The sequence below is a fragment of the Trachinotus anak genome, unplaced genomic scaffold (assembly GCF_046630095.1).
Source record: "Trachinotus anak isolate AG129_WGS33_773 ecotype Australia unplaced genomic scaffold, CSIRO_AGI_Tana_v1 ptg000004l, whole genome shotgun sequence".
Classification (NCBI taxonomy): Eukaryota; Metazoa; Chordata; class Actinopteri; order Carangiformes; family Carangidae; genus Trachinotus; species Trachinotus anak.
In genome coordinates this window covers 2,348,940-2,363,631 of record NW_027273855.1, presented here as the reverse complement: position 1 = coordinate 2,363,631, position 14,692 = coordinate 2,348,940, and the positions used below count along the sequence as shown (strand labels likewise).

The 14,692-nt window shown below is 42.9% G+C and overlaps 2 protein-coding genes and 1 non-coding gene across 5 annotated transcripts; all 3 read left to right on the top strand.

Moving 5' to 3' along the window:
* Positions 1-529: 529 nt before the first annotated feature.
* hyal3 (hyaluronidase 3) lies at positions 530-14,362 on the top strand. Of its 3 annotated transcripts, none has more exons than XM_071475215.1 (7): positions 530-659; positions 9,855-10,157; positions 11,747-12,182; positions 13,298-13,445; positions 13,544-13,655; positions 13,798-13,887; positions 14,008-14,361. In XM_071475215.1, the coding sequence occupies exons 2-7, from the start codon at positions 9,882-9,884 to the stop codon at positions 14,272-14,274; spliced, it is 1,329 nt and encodes a 442-aa protein (XP_071331316.1). In that variant the 5' UTR covers positions 530-659; positions 9,855-9,881; the 3' UTR covers positions 14,275-14,361. The 3 variants fall into 3 exon arrangements, with proteins under 3 accessions (XP_071331316.1, XP_071331315.1, XP_071331314.1); XM_071475214.1 differs by lacking the exon at positions 530-659 and adding an exon at positions 4,527-4,614 and having other exon boundaries at positions 11,750-12,182; positions 14,008-14,362; XM_071475213.1 differs by lacking the exon at positions 530-659 and adding an exon at positions 4,527-4,614.
* On the top strand, positions 3,712-3,826 carry LOC139621210 (U5 spliceosomal RNA). Its single transcript, XR_011690948.1, has one exon. It is a non-coding gene; the product is annotated as a U5 spliceosomal RNA (small nuclear RNA).
* On the top strand, positions 5,892-8,326 carry LOC139620060 (N-alpha-acetyltransferase 80). Its single transcript, XM_071475216.1, has 2 exons — positions 5,892-6,284; positions 7,242-8,326. Exons 1-2 carry the CDS (start codon positions 6,028-6,030, stop codon positions 8,185-8,187), a joined length of 1,203 nt encoding a protein of 400 aa, XP_071331317.1. The 5' UTR covers positions 5,892-6,027; the 3' UTR covers positions 8,188-8,326.
* Positions 14,363-14,692: the final 330 nt, after the last annotated feature.

Genomic DNA, 14,692 nt, shown 5'->3' with positions numbered 1-14,692 from the left:
CAGGTTTTTTCAGAATCATTTTTGTGCCTTTTAAAGAAACACAAACAAAAACTTTGAAGGTCAAAATGTTGCATCATTAAAGGTTTTGGGTGCTTGTGTGCACGCTGCATGTTTTATCTTTGCGTGCTGCTTTTGCCCTGCACCACCCGCCCTCTGCACACACACAGTGAGCCCACTGGTCTCCTTTACAGATGCCTTTTGTTATTTTCCTCAGGGCAGTAATTTGGGGAAGGGGCAGGGGCTGCAGCCGGACCCTAGCCACACAGGCAATTGATTTAAATGCTCAACAACTTAGCATCATTTAGGTCATCATGTTTTATAGATATGTAGCATTTCATTCAGGGCTGTTTTTATTTTCTTGGGGCCAAATTATGGGTAGAATCGTATTTTTTGTTTGTGTTCCTGTCATACCACCCCCATCCGCAGGGAGGCAGACACCACCGCCCAGACGAACGACACGACCAACAGCAACATTTCCGGTCACAGAGGAGGCTGCGCTCATGGTTTAGGAACTGGTCTGGGATCAGATTTCACTGCCGGTCACCAACTGTTGTGATGCTGAGTTAGCGGAATTAAAGCTGACCTCAGATCAGCCGTCAGTCAGACACAGGAGCTCAGAGGAGGACGAGCACCGGCGACGACCCGCCACACGAAAACATGTAGGTACCGTGTCGTGGGGGAGAGAAATGTGGAGTTTAGCTCTGTAATACCAGCGGAGTCATGGCCCTTCAGCTCTAACCAGTGGCCTGCTCTGCACGCACGGCTGAGGCCTGAGGACAGCCGGGAGCTAGCTGCTAGCTTAGCATGTAGCCGGGGCCTCGCTGCGGCTGCTGTAGCGGGTTCACCGACAGGGAGAGGGAGGAGGACCGCCTGCTGCTGAGCTGAACAGCTGGAGGAGGTTCCATGTCACTGTGTGAATATTCCAGCACAAATAAATGATTGGCTTTAAAAATCCCACAGCAGTATTATCGGCTTAACACACAAAACATGTTTTTATTACCGGGAGCTCTCTGGTACAACTGATAACATAGACAGAGGATGGATGGATGATTGATGGATGGATGATGGATGATATATGGATGATGGATGGATGATGGATGGATGATGGATGGATGGATGGATGGATGATATATGGATGATGGATGGATGATGGATGGATGATAGATGGATGGATGGATGATGGATGATAGATGGATGGGTGGATGGATGATTGATGGATGGATGATTGATGGATGATGGATGGATGGATGATGGATGATGGATGGATGATGGATGATGGATGGATGATTGATAGATGGATGGATGGATGGATGATGGATGGATGGATGGATGATGGATGGATGATGGATGGATGGATGGATGATTGATAGATGGATGATGGATGGATGGATGATGGATGGATGGATGGATGGATGATGGATGGATGATGGATGGATGATGGATGGATGGATGATGGATGGATGATGGATGGATGGATGGATGGATGGATGGATGATGGATGGATGGATGATGGATGGATGATGGATGGATGATGGATGGATGATGGATGGATGGATGATGGATGGATGGATGGATGATAGATGGATGGATGGATGATGGATGATGGATGGATGATAGATGGATGGGTGGATGGATGATTGATGGATGATGGATGGATGGATGGATGGATGATATATGGATGATGGATGGATGATGGATGGATGATAGATGGATGGATGGATGATGGATGATAGATGGATGGATGATGGATGGATGGATGATGGATGGATGGATGGATGATGGATGGATGATTGATGGATGGATGGATGATGGATGGATGGATGGATGATTGATGGATGATGGATGATGGATGGATGGGTGGATGGATGATGGATGGATGGATGATGGATGGATGATGGATGATGGATGGATGATGGATGGATGGATGGATGATTGATAGATGGATGATGGATGGATGGATGATGGATGGATGGATGATGGATGGATGGATGGATGATGGATGGATGATGGATGGATGGATGGATGGATGATGGATGGATGGATGGATGGATGATGGATGGATGGATGATGGATGGATGATGGATGGATGATGGATGGATGGATGATGGATGGATGGATGGATGGATGGATGGATGGATGATGGATGGATGATGGATGGATGATGGATGGATGGATGATGGATGGATGGTGGATGGATGGATGATGGATGGATGGATGATGGATGGATGATGGATGGATGATGGATGGAGTGCTTTATTAATCCCAAATTACAGCTACTTCACATTAATCACAAAATCAATGAGTAGGTAACAAACTGAACTAAATAGACTGAATACGGTATAAATATAAATACCTACAATACAAAAGTATATGTACATGAAAATTAAGAGTAAAGATGCACCAATATAGTATGTCCTGAATAAAACTAAAAGAGGTAGTAATATAATACACGAACATTAGTGCAAGTCAGGTGGAGCCGCACAAACCCTGAAATATCAGACTAATGTGATAATGACAGATATGATTCTTCATGTGACAGATAAAAGTCTGTCCTGTTACTAGAGGCCCCGAGCACACCATTTCTTTGTAAAGAACCACAAACTGAAAAGGTTGTAAACCACTGGTTTGATCTTTCACTGTGCTGCACTTTACTGCAAGGACCTACAGCTGTCACATAAATGTGATGGAGCACAGTGCTGCATTTCTCTCTGAAGTGCAGTAGAGTAGAAGTATAAAGTAGAAGTTAATGGAAATGCCGAAATATAAGAACCTCAAAGTTGTATGTAAATACTTTACTTGATTAAATCCCTTATTCTAAGAGTTATTTTGAATTTTTATATAAAAGTCGACAGTATGTGAATAACTTCAAAGATTTGTTGAATCAAGAGCAATGCTGGTGACTGAACTCATTCATTAGAAATGTGATAAATAAGTAAGATATCAGAATTAAGACCCGGGAAACACTACACAGCCGTGTGTAAATGAAATATGGACCAGGAATAGTTATGCTGTCGTACACAGTACATTTACATTAAGTAGCTTACGTTCATTGCAGCTTAGTAAAAAAAAAAAAGGCTTCCGCATTGTCACATTGCGCATGTGCGCAGAGGACCCGACTACAAGATATATTTTAACTAAATAAAAAGTGTTAAATCGAGAAGTTTCGGTCATTTCATGTTAACAGGAAAGTTTAAGACTGGTTCAGTTCAGAAATACTGGGTTTCAGCTTTTTTCCTTTGGGCGGAACGAAGCGATAACTTTCTTGATTCGCTTCATCTTTGGAGTTTGTGTTGCGCATGCGTGTAATTTTAAGTAGAAAAGTAGAAACAGAAACTACTGTGAACTACGGTGTTTTCATCTCACGGCCTCGACTCGACCTATCGCCACCTGATCAACAGCGTCTTCTTTCCTCGATGAGAAATGTGTGTTTTTAGAAGTTTAGGGAACTATATTCAGAAGTAGAGGCGTGGCCGCGGCCGCCATGTTCCCATAATGCATCATTTGGGTGCAGCGTTTATCTTAAACGTTACTCTTAAAACGCTTACATTTTACTGAAATCACCGAGTTGTATTTTCCGACGCGTATAAACGTGTTATGTTTCTGCTTAGCGTGGAGTTTCAGTCGTGTTATTTTTCACGTCTGCCCAGGGACCGTGACTGAGAGGGCTCCGGCGGGGAATGGGCCCCGCGACTCGCCGTCGCTCCGGCAGTTCGCTCTTGTTTCTCTTCAGATCGAATAAATCTTTCGCCTTTTACTAAAGATTTCCGTGGAGAGGAACAACAAGAGTTTCACTCAATTTTTTGACGCCCTGCTGCACTGCGGGGCTTCCTCTGCTGTCCAAGAAAAACTCATCCAAACAACCACATACGAGTAACATAATATAATTCATGTTTCCTTAGAAATTATTGCACCGCGTCTGACAAACTAAACATGAAGTCATGTCAAGTTTATTAAAATTATCACCTAAATAAAGCGTCAGAGAGGCATGAAACTCTTAGAAATACACATAATCCTTAATTCAGTGACTGGAATAAGTCAGTCACATACATGTAAATAATAATGATAATAATAATAATAATAATTTAGCAGTCAGTTGTTAGTTTACATTGCACGGCCATAGAAAGGAACATTTCTTGTGGCTGATATTAGTTTTAGCCTCTACAAACCGAACCAAACGTAAACTGAATTTTTACAAAAGCACAGCACCGAGGCACGTTTTGTCAGGCAGGAAATGTTGTAATAATAAAATTACTTGTGTGCGCTGGGAGTTGGTGCCTTGCTCAATTTCAAAAGGCCTTTTTCCCAACAGAGGAAGCACAGGTCTAAATAATAATAAAATAAATGATGCAAAGAAAGAAAACTGATTCTAATTCTGATGTAACCAGTGTATCTGAAGTGTTATTTCATTTAAACAGTGAAGATTGTGAGGTTGTTGGGTGGTTAACCAGTTTCTCTCTTCTTCTTCTTCTTCTTCTTCTTCTTCTTCTGTGTGATTATCAGTCAGCTGCCAGCTTCCTGTTGCATCTCTTGAACATCCTTTTTTTATGCTGCATGCTGAGTGGTTGAGTAGTCAGAACAAAGTTGCTAGACGTTTTACGGTCAGCTTTTCTCTCGGTGAGTTTCTTATGTTTTCTTTTACTTTCTTTCTTTCTTTTTTAAATTATTTTTGTTTGTGTTTGTTTCCATTTTCTTTCTGCGAGATGAGAATTCATCCCGGACCCTTTGGGCCGCTGCAGTGTCAGATCTACAGTATTTCTCCTTTGAACCCTGTCTTCTATCATCTGTTCGCCCAGTTTATGCTGCAAAATGTCGACTTTTGATATTTTGTTCTAATAACATTATATGATACGTGAATATGGCGCTAAAACTTGGCTTTTCCTGTAAATCCTCGTCCCGTGTAGAGAGTGCGGAGCAGTTTGTCAGACTCGCTGCCTTCTTCCCAAAAATAAATGGAAAGAGCGTCCTGGCTCACGGTTACTTGGTCTTCACTGTAATAAGGAATTAACATTAGGTAATATGGAAGCCAGGCTTATTGTCCTTTATCTACTGACGCTGGGGCTGAGACCGAGACTGGGGTCAATGATGGTATCTGCCCCCCTCAAAAAAAAAGTCACTAAACAATGTAAATGTAAGAAAACCTAAACTTTACACTTCTAATTGAATGTTTTTATGGACTAAAGTCATGAAAACAGACTTTTTCACAGTTAACTAAAACTCAGATTAGCCTGAATAATAATAAAAAGAAAGAAAATGCAACAGTAAGCAGTTCACAGACTCAGTTTACGGGTTGAGTGTGTTCGCTGCAGTTGGGCGCTCTTAAGAAACTGTGTGGTAAGATGTGTTAGATAAAGCTCGACTTCCCCATTCAGACCGGTGATCAGAAGATGAACCGACTGTAAAACGTACAAAGACCTGTTGGAGACGTCAGCTGGAAGCTCTCACTTCAACAATATGAATATTTGAGATTCATCTCTTAATCACGAGGGACACAGTGTGACTACATCAGATAAACCAGATTATATACGGTTTCATCTGTCCAGCTTCAACTTTAAAGTGAAGTTAAATCCCTCTGGGTTCGCTGCAGTGGTCGTGATGAGTGTGATGAGTCATCAGTGTGGATGACGCTCGCTGGACATTTAACACACACGCTGTTAAAATATGCAGCGTGAGAAAACGTCGCTGTGCAGAAGAAAACTGTGACTTTACATCTGTACGTTGTTTCTAAAAGCAACTGTGGTTAACAGTAAAATGAGGCTGTAGCTTCACATTAATGAATCAGCACACACACACACACACACACACACACACACGTACGTGCTGCGTCACTTCTGCATGTATCGACTTGAGACATGCTGGAGGCCTCGTCAGGCTGTAATTCTCATTAAACGTCTCAAAACAACTTTGCCGGACAGATGAAAAACTGTTGAGACGTTTTGTTGAAGGTTTTTCCTCTGAGGGTGAAATAAATGTGAAGTTTCAGGTTGACAATAGATTTATTTTTTTATACTTTTACTGACTGTGGCTGTAATGTTCGGGTCCAGTAGGAAGCAAAAACGTAGAAATAAACCAAACAAACAAATAAATTTCCCTCAAACCAAACTAGAAAACAGTGTGGATTCATTAGAAGACGAGATGAGCGATGACACAGAAGACACCTCCTGTGAGGAAGCTGGATCAACCAATCAGCTCGCTGGATGCACAGGTCTGCACGAGGCATTGTTGAGATCTGGGAGGTGTCCACATATGCTCCTCTGCGGTTACCCACAACACCCTTCTCTGCATAGGTTCGTTTATGTGTATCTCCACATAATCCAGCAAGTACGTTGATTCATTGATTTTGATTTGGGCTCGAAACAGAAGAAAACAAATATAAATGTATAATATATGCAGATGTGTCTGAACAACTTCCTGTTCACCTTCGCCTTCTTGCCACCTAGAGAAGAATAATTCCATTTTTAATGTTTGCTCAAATTACACTTTCATGGTTTTTCAAAGTACAGATTAATTCAACTTTTTTGAATTAATTTTTTATTAAGGAAAATATAAATAAACTGAATATAAAACATAATTGAACATCTGTGAATCTAGCCTCTCAAATGTGATGGTTTTTATGATAACAAACTAAATGTCTTTGGATTTTGAATTGTTGGTCAGACAACAGAACAATTTCAAAAAATATCATTGATGGTTTTGACATGTCATCAACAATGAGTAAACAATCTTGCAGCTTTACTTTGGAGCTCCACTGCACAAGGACCTGAGGGTTAGAGAGGCAGGAATGTGACAGTATTCACACACACCTGTATGTAAATGAATGATTCGCCCCTGAAAACTGACCCTTTACTCTTTATGTTCATGTCCTCGAGCAGGGCACTCTCCTCCCAACGTTTCAGCAAAGGTAGATTCTGAGTTGGTCCTGGTTCATGATCTTTCTAAGTGAAGGTTAAAGTGGAAACAGGGAGTATGAACAGAGATTAAAGGGAGATCAACGCTCTGGTTTTATCCCCCTGCTTGTGTCTCCTCTGACAGCTGCACTCAGCTCAGCAGCTGTCAGGAGGCAGGATGGTGTGTTCTGCTGTCAGGACAAAATAACCTCTTTTTAAAGTGCATCTCAAACCACCTGTTGAGCAATGGAGACTGTGATGTTGTCAGGATAACCACAAAACTGAAGAACTGCATGTTCAGAACATTTTCTAACACTTGAATGAGAACTGACTTCAGTTAAACCCTGATCACCACAGGTCTGAACCAATAACATCAGCGGTTTCCGAACCGTTGCCCGGAGACCAGTTGAATCTGCGGCCCCTCTCCCTCTCCGACTGTCAGACACGATACAGCGAGAAGGTCTGTGAGATCTCAACCCCGGATGGAGACGTTAAAGACTCTGACCAACCAGAGGCGATCCACGTGGTTCCGATCCACCGGCGTCCAGATCTCCTGGTTCCCTGCGCGGACCTGGTCAACTCTGAGTGGCAGAGAAGTCAGGCCGCCCGGGTTCACGCCCTCCAGAAGTCCTGTCCAGAGTTCCCCGTCTGCCTGGTTCTCCTGCAGGGCCGGCGAGAGGCGGAGCGGCTGCTCGGCCACGCCCGGCTGTCCCGGGTCGTGGGTCACAGCAGCAGCCTGTTCGTGGAGTCGGTGGTCGTGTCCAAGGCCGAGCGAGGGAAGGGCTACGGCCGGACTTTGATGGAGGAGACCGAGCGCTACGCCAAAAAACGTGGATTCAAGCGTCTGTGCCTGACCACCCACGATAAGCAGCACTTCTATGCCCACCTCGGCTACGTGCTGTCGGCGCCGGTGCAGAACGCAGGCGCCATGACATCCTTCGTTCCCATGGAGATGCTTCTGAAGTTCTCCAGGTTGCCGAGTGAAGAGACGAACACGCAGAAACAAACCTGGACAAAGACGGAGGCTCAAATACCACAAGGGAGCAGAGACTGGGAAGGAGCTTCTGTTGTCGGGTCACCTCCGCCTTCCAGTCCACTTCCTCCTCCTCCTCCTCCTCCTCCTCCTCCTCCTCCACCCTCATCCATCCCTACTCCTCCCCCACCACCTCCTCCCTCCATCCCTTCTCCACCTCCACCTCCTCCTCCTCCGTCTGCAGGGCAGCTCAGAGTTCAGACCCTGACTGAAACTCCCTACAGAGACGCCAAAGGAGTTCCCATCTACTGGATGCACAAAGACATCTGACGAACACACAATCAGATACACTTGCACGTGCACTCACACACATTAACGCACACATGCACAGCGTGAGGGACACACACCGTCCATGGTCTCTCAGATACACAGAGACGGGGCGATGTAGAGAGAGGAAAACTTCAGAGAGAGACAGAAATATCTTAGTAAACCAAAGAAACACACACTCACCCAGCTCTGCTCTGCACTGACACACACTCAGTCACACACAGTCGAGACGCTGGTACACACACACACACAGCATGTGAGTCCCTGCTGTGCCAAACGGAGACACACACATTCAAAATGCACTGGGCACAAATGTCTTCTTCGTTTCACTACCAACCAGTGATTATTATTTTATATCATTATTTAATACTAAGGTGAAGACTTGACTTTGACAAACTGTTTACATAAAAACGATGATGCTGTATTTTACAACCTGCCTCTTGTTTTCAGAGACGTCTGCTGCTTTAAAAATGAAAACAAAGGTGAATTTTAAAATTGTCGACTCAGATGTAGAAACAAAAAGTGGTTCTCACTTCTCAGCGGTTGAGATAACTTTACACTGACCTTGTGCTGTGCTGCTTATCTGCAGTGTAGCAGTGAGTAAAATAGAAATGATGCTCAACACTGTTTAAATAAGAACCAGGTCAGAGTGGAACGTTTCTTAAATACTTCAGCGAAGCGTGAATTGTTGAAACCGCCTTCACTCTGAAGCGCGTGTGAAATCAGCAGGATGACGTATGTGCAGGGTTCGACACTTGCAGGCTGTTTTCACATTCACCTGCTGAAGGACAGGTGTGATGGGGAGACCTGAAACCTCCGGTGCACTCATCAGAATGTAGTCTCCAGTGAAGGACACGTCTTATGTTCAGACATTAAACTTTGAAATGAATTTAGATTCTGGGGTTTTTCAATGAGGGAGAGCAAACAGAAGGAATTTTAATCATTTTTAGTCGGTTAATTGAACTATTTTATGTCTTTGAACGTGTCTGAAAAGATGGGACTGTGACAGGAGAGGTCGAGGCTGGAAAATAAAAAATATGCAGACTGGAAAAGCTTAGTGATCTGTTTGCTGCATAGACAACATGGAACAACAGAAGTAAAGTCAATGATTTTTTTTCCTAGCCACTTGGTAAATTTAAATTGATTTTTTTAATCGAAAAGATCATTAAAAATTATATAAATAAATATTTTTTAAATATTTTTTCCCCAGACAATTGAAAACTATATATTTTGGCCCCACCAAACAACTCAACCAGTGAGAATAGTTTTGCCCTTTGAGCAGCTCTGCTCCTCAGACATGTTTAAACTCCAGACTGCTGTTAAATTATGTGACGCTTTAATGTTTAGCTGAGGGTTAAATGTGCCTTGTTGAACAGCCAAAGAAATGACGCCTCATTAAAGTTTTTAAATTTCTTACATTTATGAAACTGATGGATTCAATAACATCTGATGTTTCATGGAAAATAAAGAGTTTGATTAAATATTGGTTTGTTTTTATTTCTCCATTTCATTACCTGATATATATATATATTTATCATCGTGTGCATATGACCAGTTAGTGGCTGTTCTGTTGTGTTTGTTTAATTTCCATTGGCACCAGTTTGTATTTGCTCTCTGCAGAAAAGTCCCTCATCAGTGAATCTCACTGGCCCATCTCTCTCTCCTGTCAGGAAGGACACCTCAGTGGGCGAGCAGCCATGGTGCTGTCTCACCTCCCTCTCCACTTCCTCCTCCTCCTCTCCCTTTCTCCTCTCCCCTGTACCTCACCCTCATGGAACTCCACCCCTGGAAATCCTGTCCTCCACCACACCCCCACGCCTGCTGTGGCTGCGGCAGGTCCCATCCTGCAGGGCCGGCCGTTCGTCGTGGTGTGGAACATGCCCACGGCACGCTGTCAGAGGCGCTACAACGTCCACCTGAACCTGGGAGACTTTGATATTGTGGAGAACCAACAGCAGAGCTTCCAGGGACAGGTGATTGATCCCGGGGGGGATACTTATATTCATCCTACTCCAGATCCTAAAATTAATTTTAATTAATTAATTAATTATTGCATCTAAATGGCATCATTTTAAATCTATGGGCTTGGGTCTTTCTGCAGTTAGAAGTGAGACTGATGAGCAGCACTGAGTTAAAGTGACTATAGACGACTTCTTTGTTTGAACCTGTCATTATGAAGTAAATGTTGATTGCACAATGTAATGGCTATAGAATACATAGAATAATGACACCAGTGTCTAGACTGGTCCTCTCTAAGTCTTGCTGTCACTCTTTAAATTTATTACACTTTGCAAAGATGCAAATTTTTTGCATAAAAAGGACGAAAGTTTACAGCACTGTTGGGTCATTAAGGTTCTAACTGGAGCCACGAACCACCAGGAAACAAGGCTGCATTACAATATGCCCAACAATTTCAATCTGGCCTTCAAATCCTAAACATTTCATAATATAAATATTTCAAATAATAATTATCCTTATTTAATAATCAACAAATAGAACAGAAAACCGATTAAATGAGATCAGTCAACTTTCAAATCCCAACTAAGAAAGATAAAGAAAATACTACTCATATTGAAGGTAAATCAAAACACACCCACCAGAACTCGACAAGGTGACGAGGGTTTTCAGATAAAGGAGAAAATCCTCATCCCGACATCTGTTTGTCATGTGGGAGGAGGCACATTCACAGGGTAAGGAACCACCTGGTGCCTCCTTGTGGGAAGGAGGTAAATGGTTTTTGCAGTTTCTAACAAGCCCAAAGGAAACACACCTGCTAGTACGCAACAAAAACAGACAGAGGAAAGTTCTTCTGTCTTTTCTTTGTCATACAGAAATAAATCAGCTCTCATTTGGAGATGACTGAATTCTGACCTAAACCACCTGTAGGAAAAATAAGGAGCAAATAGATCGAGATCTGAGAAATCAATCGTGTTGAGAATAACAGGAAAAGCAGGAGATCTCCTCACAGGCCTTCATCTGATCACCATCACGGTTTCAAGGGTTGTGCAGGCCGATCACGTTTTCTTTGGGATCTAACTGTCGTCTTAACGGCTGATTATTTCAGACAAGTGAAGATCAGAGCAGTGAGAGTCAAAATCTTGTATTGATGTTAAACTGAGCTCAATAATGTTCAGGAGAAAAAGGCTCGACACCTCCAGTACAACTGTTGAGTAGGTAACACAATCTGCCAACCTATTAATACAACCAGGAGTTTTACTTTGCCTTTACCGCAGCACTGAGATCAGGGTTCGTAGTTCAGCCTGGGGTTCGTACAGTTGATTCCTGGTTTGGACGGTAGCCTGGCTGGTAGCGGTAGCCATGTTGCGACCAGATACAAATGATTGTCGGTTTGATAATTGAATCAAATCATGTTTTCCTTTCTAAGATGAGCAGTGGTGAAGTGTAGTATATTTTTCTTTGCAACAACAGCACCAACATGAATGTCTCTTGGAAATGCAAGGGAGGGGAGTTGTCTGCTGCTACTTTATCAAAAAAAAAGAGCTAAAAGAGGCTAAAAGCTCTGTATAGTTTTGTGATAATTCTCTGTGGGTAAACTTTCCAGAAGATGACCATCTTCTACCGTGACCGCTTGGGGAAATATCCATACCTCTCCAAAGATGGCAGGGAGGTGAACGGAGGAATACCGCAGCTCGGTGACCTCGCCGCTCACCTTTCCCTCGCAGCGAAGCAGGTGTCCGAGTTGTTGCGGCCGAACTTCACAGGTTTGGCCGTGATCGACTGGGAGGAGTGGCGGCCACTGTGGGAGAGGAACTTCGACTCCAAGATGGAGTACCGGAGGCTGTCCAAGCTGCTGGTGAAACAGGAGAGACCCGATCTGTCCGACAGGGCCTTGGCATCGCTGGCGAGGCAAAGGTTTGAGGAGAGTGCTCGTAGGTTCATGGAGGAGACGCTGTGGGCGGCGGTCAGAGATCGTCCCAAGGGACTCTGGGGGTTTTATGGGTTCCCTGCCTGCTTTAATAAGCTCAAGAGAAAGAAAGGTAGGACAAACACTAACTGTGTGTTGAGCAGTTGTGACTTCCATTATATTTATGTTCAGTGATCTCTCAAGTTCTGACCAAGAAAGGTATTTACACAGATTAAGCCATTTTTAGAAATTAGCTACAAAGCACCGTTTTCGCTGTCATTAAAAAGAAAAACAACTCTGACAGTTAATTCATGTTTAAATGCAAATTCATGGACATAAAGTTGAAGTTTGTTCGTTTACATCCAATTAGCTTTTGCATTGCAGCAGCTATTCTTCCTGGGGTCTGTACAATTTTAATGTTGACAGCACAAATGTACACATTCACAGCACCTATCACAACACAACAATACACGTAACACAATACACAACGCACAATAATAACAGAAAACAAACAAGCTCATTATCTAACAGATAGATATTATTCTACAAATGTGCACACTCATCAATCTGTACACTAAAGGATACTCATTAATTATGAAAATGTTGTCTGAGGTAATGCTCTCTGTTTTTTTTGTTTTTTTTAAACCATGAATGTTATTTAGTTGTACAATATGATTTGGGAGTGAATTCCACTCCTGCGTTGCTCTGCATGTTACTGTACTGAATTAATATTGTTTGAGATTTTGGCAAAGTAAAACAACCTCCAGTAGCATGTAGCATGTGAAAGCTTGTACTAAAGAATAGTTTTTCATTTAAAAAAAATAGATGGAGTCCTTGTTGTTACCACTTTTCTCATGAAAACCATCAATGAATACAGCATCTATTTTCTACTTTGAACCAAGAGAGACATTCATGGGTTTTACTAACATTTTTTTTATTATTTAACAATTTAAATTTACAGTGCAATTCATCATAGTCCCAGAACAGAGCATGAAACTAATGTGCTGCACAAAGAGTTGCTGATTCTACAGATATATCAGTAGAGTACAATACTATATTGACATTCATTGCTTGTGATCTATAGTCTAAGAAGACTATAGACAACACAACTGATGTTATACAATTACCTAAACATATGTGCTGCTTTATTCTGGACCAGTTACCTGATGAAGAATTAGACTAAGTCTTAAATAACTGATGGTAAAAACAGGCCTTTTGTGTCTTGTCTTGTTTCATGTGTGTGATTAGATCAGAGTTACACAGGACGCTGTCACAGAGGGACGAGGCGGCAGAACGACCGGCTCTCCTGGCTCTGGGGTCAGTCCACTGCTCTGTATCCCAGTATCTACCTGCCACAGAGGCTGGCAGGATCGATGGACGCAGCTCTGATGGTCAGGTACAGACAACCTCTGTCACACATGCTATTCATCTACGATTGAGATCAACAGCACGTTAAAGGAATCGCTGATGGACATTTCTGTCGTCTTTGCTCAGACACAGACTCCTGGAGGCTTTGAGGGTGGCGTCACGTTGGGGCCGTGGCAGCACGCCAGTTCTTTCCTACGTCAGACCGGCATTCACACGCACGCTCACCTTCCTCAATGAGGTCGGATTTGTTGCAGCTCAAAAACAACTTTGTTAACAATTCAATATAAACATGGAATCTTTTTTTACACACTTGAGGCAGTATGTGGCTTAAATGCACTTGTTGTGTGTGTGTGTGTGTGTGTGTGTGTGTGTGTGCGCAGACAGACCTGATGCACACACTAGGGGAGAGTGCTTCACTGGGAGCTGCTGGAGTGGTGCTGTGGGGAGAGCTGAAATTTGCCAAATCCAAGGTCTGTACAGTAACGTATGTGAGAAGAGGTTGTTCATGTGTGTTTGTGTGTCTGTGTGTGTGTGTCTGTCTGTGTGTGTCTGTGTATAACCTTCTTTCCTTCTCCCACCCCTCCCCCCAGGATCAGTGCATCCTTCTCAGAGACTACATCCGCACCGTCTTGGGTCCCTTAATACAATCGCTGAGGTCAGACACCCAGCGCTGCAGCCAGCGACTTTGCCACGGCAACGGGCGCTGCACCAGGCGACGCCCCTCCTCGGGTCACATGGTCTCAGACCCTCATGACCCCTCCAGTGCCAAACTTTTTCACACCCACTTCATGTGTTGGTGCTACCCGGGCTGGACTGGGCGGGAGTGTCATGTGAAGACGAGAGGAACTCAAACTTAACATTTCACATCTGTACACTTCATGAATGGACAGCCCCTAATAGTAATTTGAAAATAAATTAAAATAATTAAATTAATTTGTGATTTTATCTGTTTACTTTTGCATATTATAAAAAAGGGTAAAGTTCACATATAACACAAAAATATTACAGCAAGCTTGCATAGAAGATAATTCTGGGAAGCAGAGATCTTCTTCTTCCTCAGGAAATTTAATATTAATTTAATATTTACCTCACACAACCACAACAAAACATGAGCAACATGAAACCTGTACACAGCAACAATTAAAACAACTCTCCTGCGTAGTTATACCCCCCCAGTGGCTACAACATGCATGAAAACCAACACGTTCAACTATGTTTTTATTTTAATTATTATTTTTCTTAATTGCTTTGACAGGCTCTGGCACTCTATCCACA

Coding starts and splice junctions, on each gene's coding strand:
- LOC139620060 (XM_071475216.1), top strand. CDS start 6,028: ATGTTCGGGTCCAGTAGGAAGCAAAAACGTAGAAATAAACCAAACAAA. Junction 6,285..7,241: donor CAACACCCTTCTCTGCATAG/GTTCGTTTATGT, acceptor TGATCACCACAG/GTCTGAACCAATAACATCAG.
- hyal3 (XM_071475215.1), top strand. CDS start 9,882: ATGGTGCTGTCTCACCTCCCTCTCCACTTCCTCCTCCTCCTCTCCCTT. Junction 12,183..13,297: donor TAAGCTCAAGAGAAAGAAAG/GTAGGACAAACA, acceptor GTGTGTGATTAG/ATCAGAGTTACACAGGACGC. Junction 13,656..13,797: donor CGCTCACCTTCCTCAATGAG/GTCGGATTTGTT, acceptor GTGTGTGCGCAG/ACAGACCTGATGCACACACT.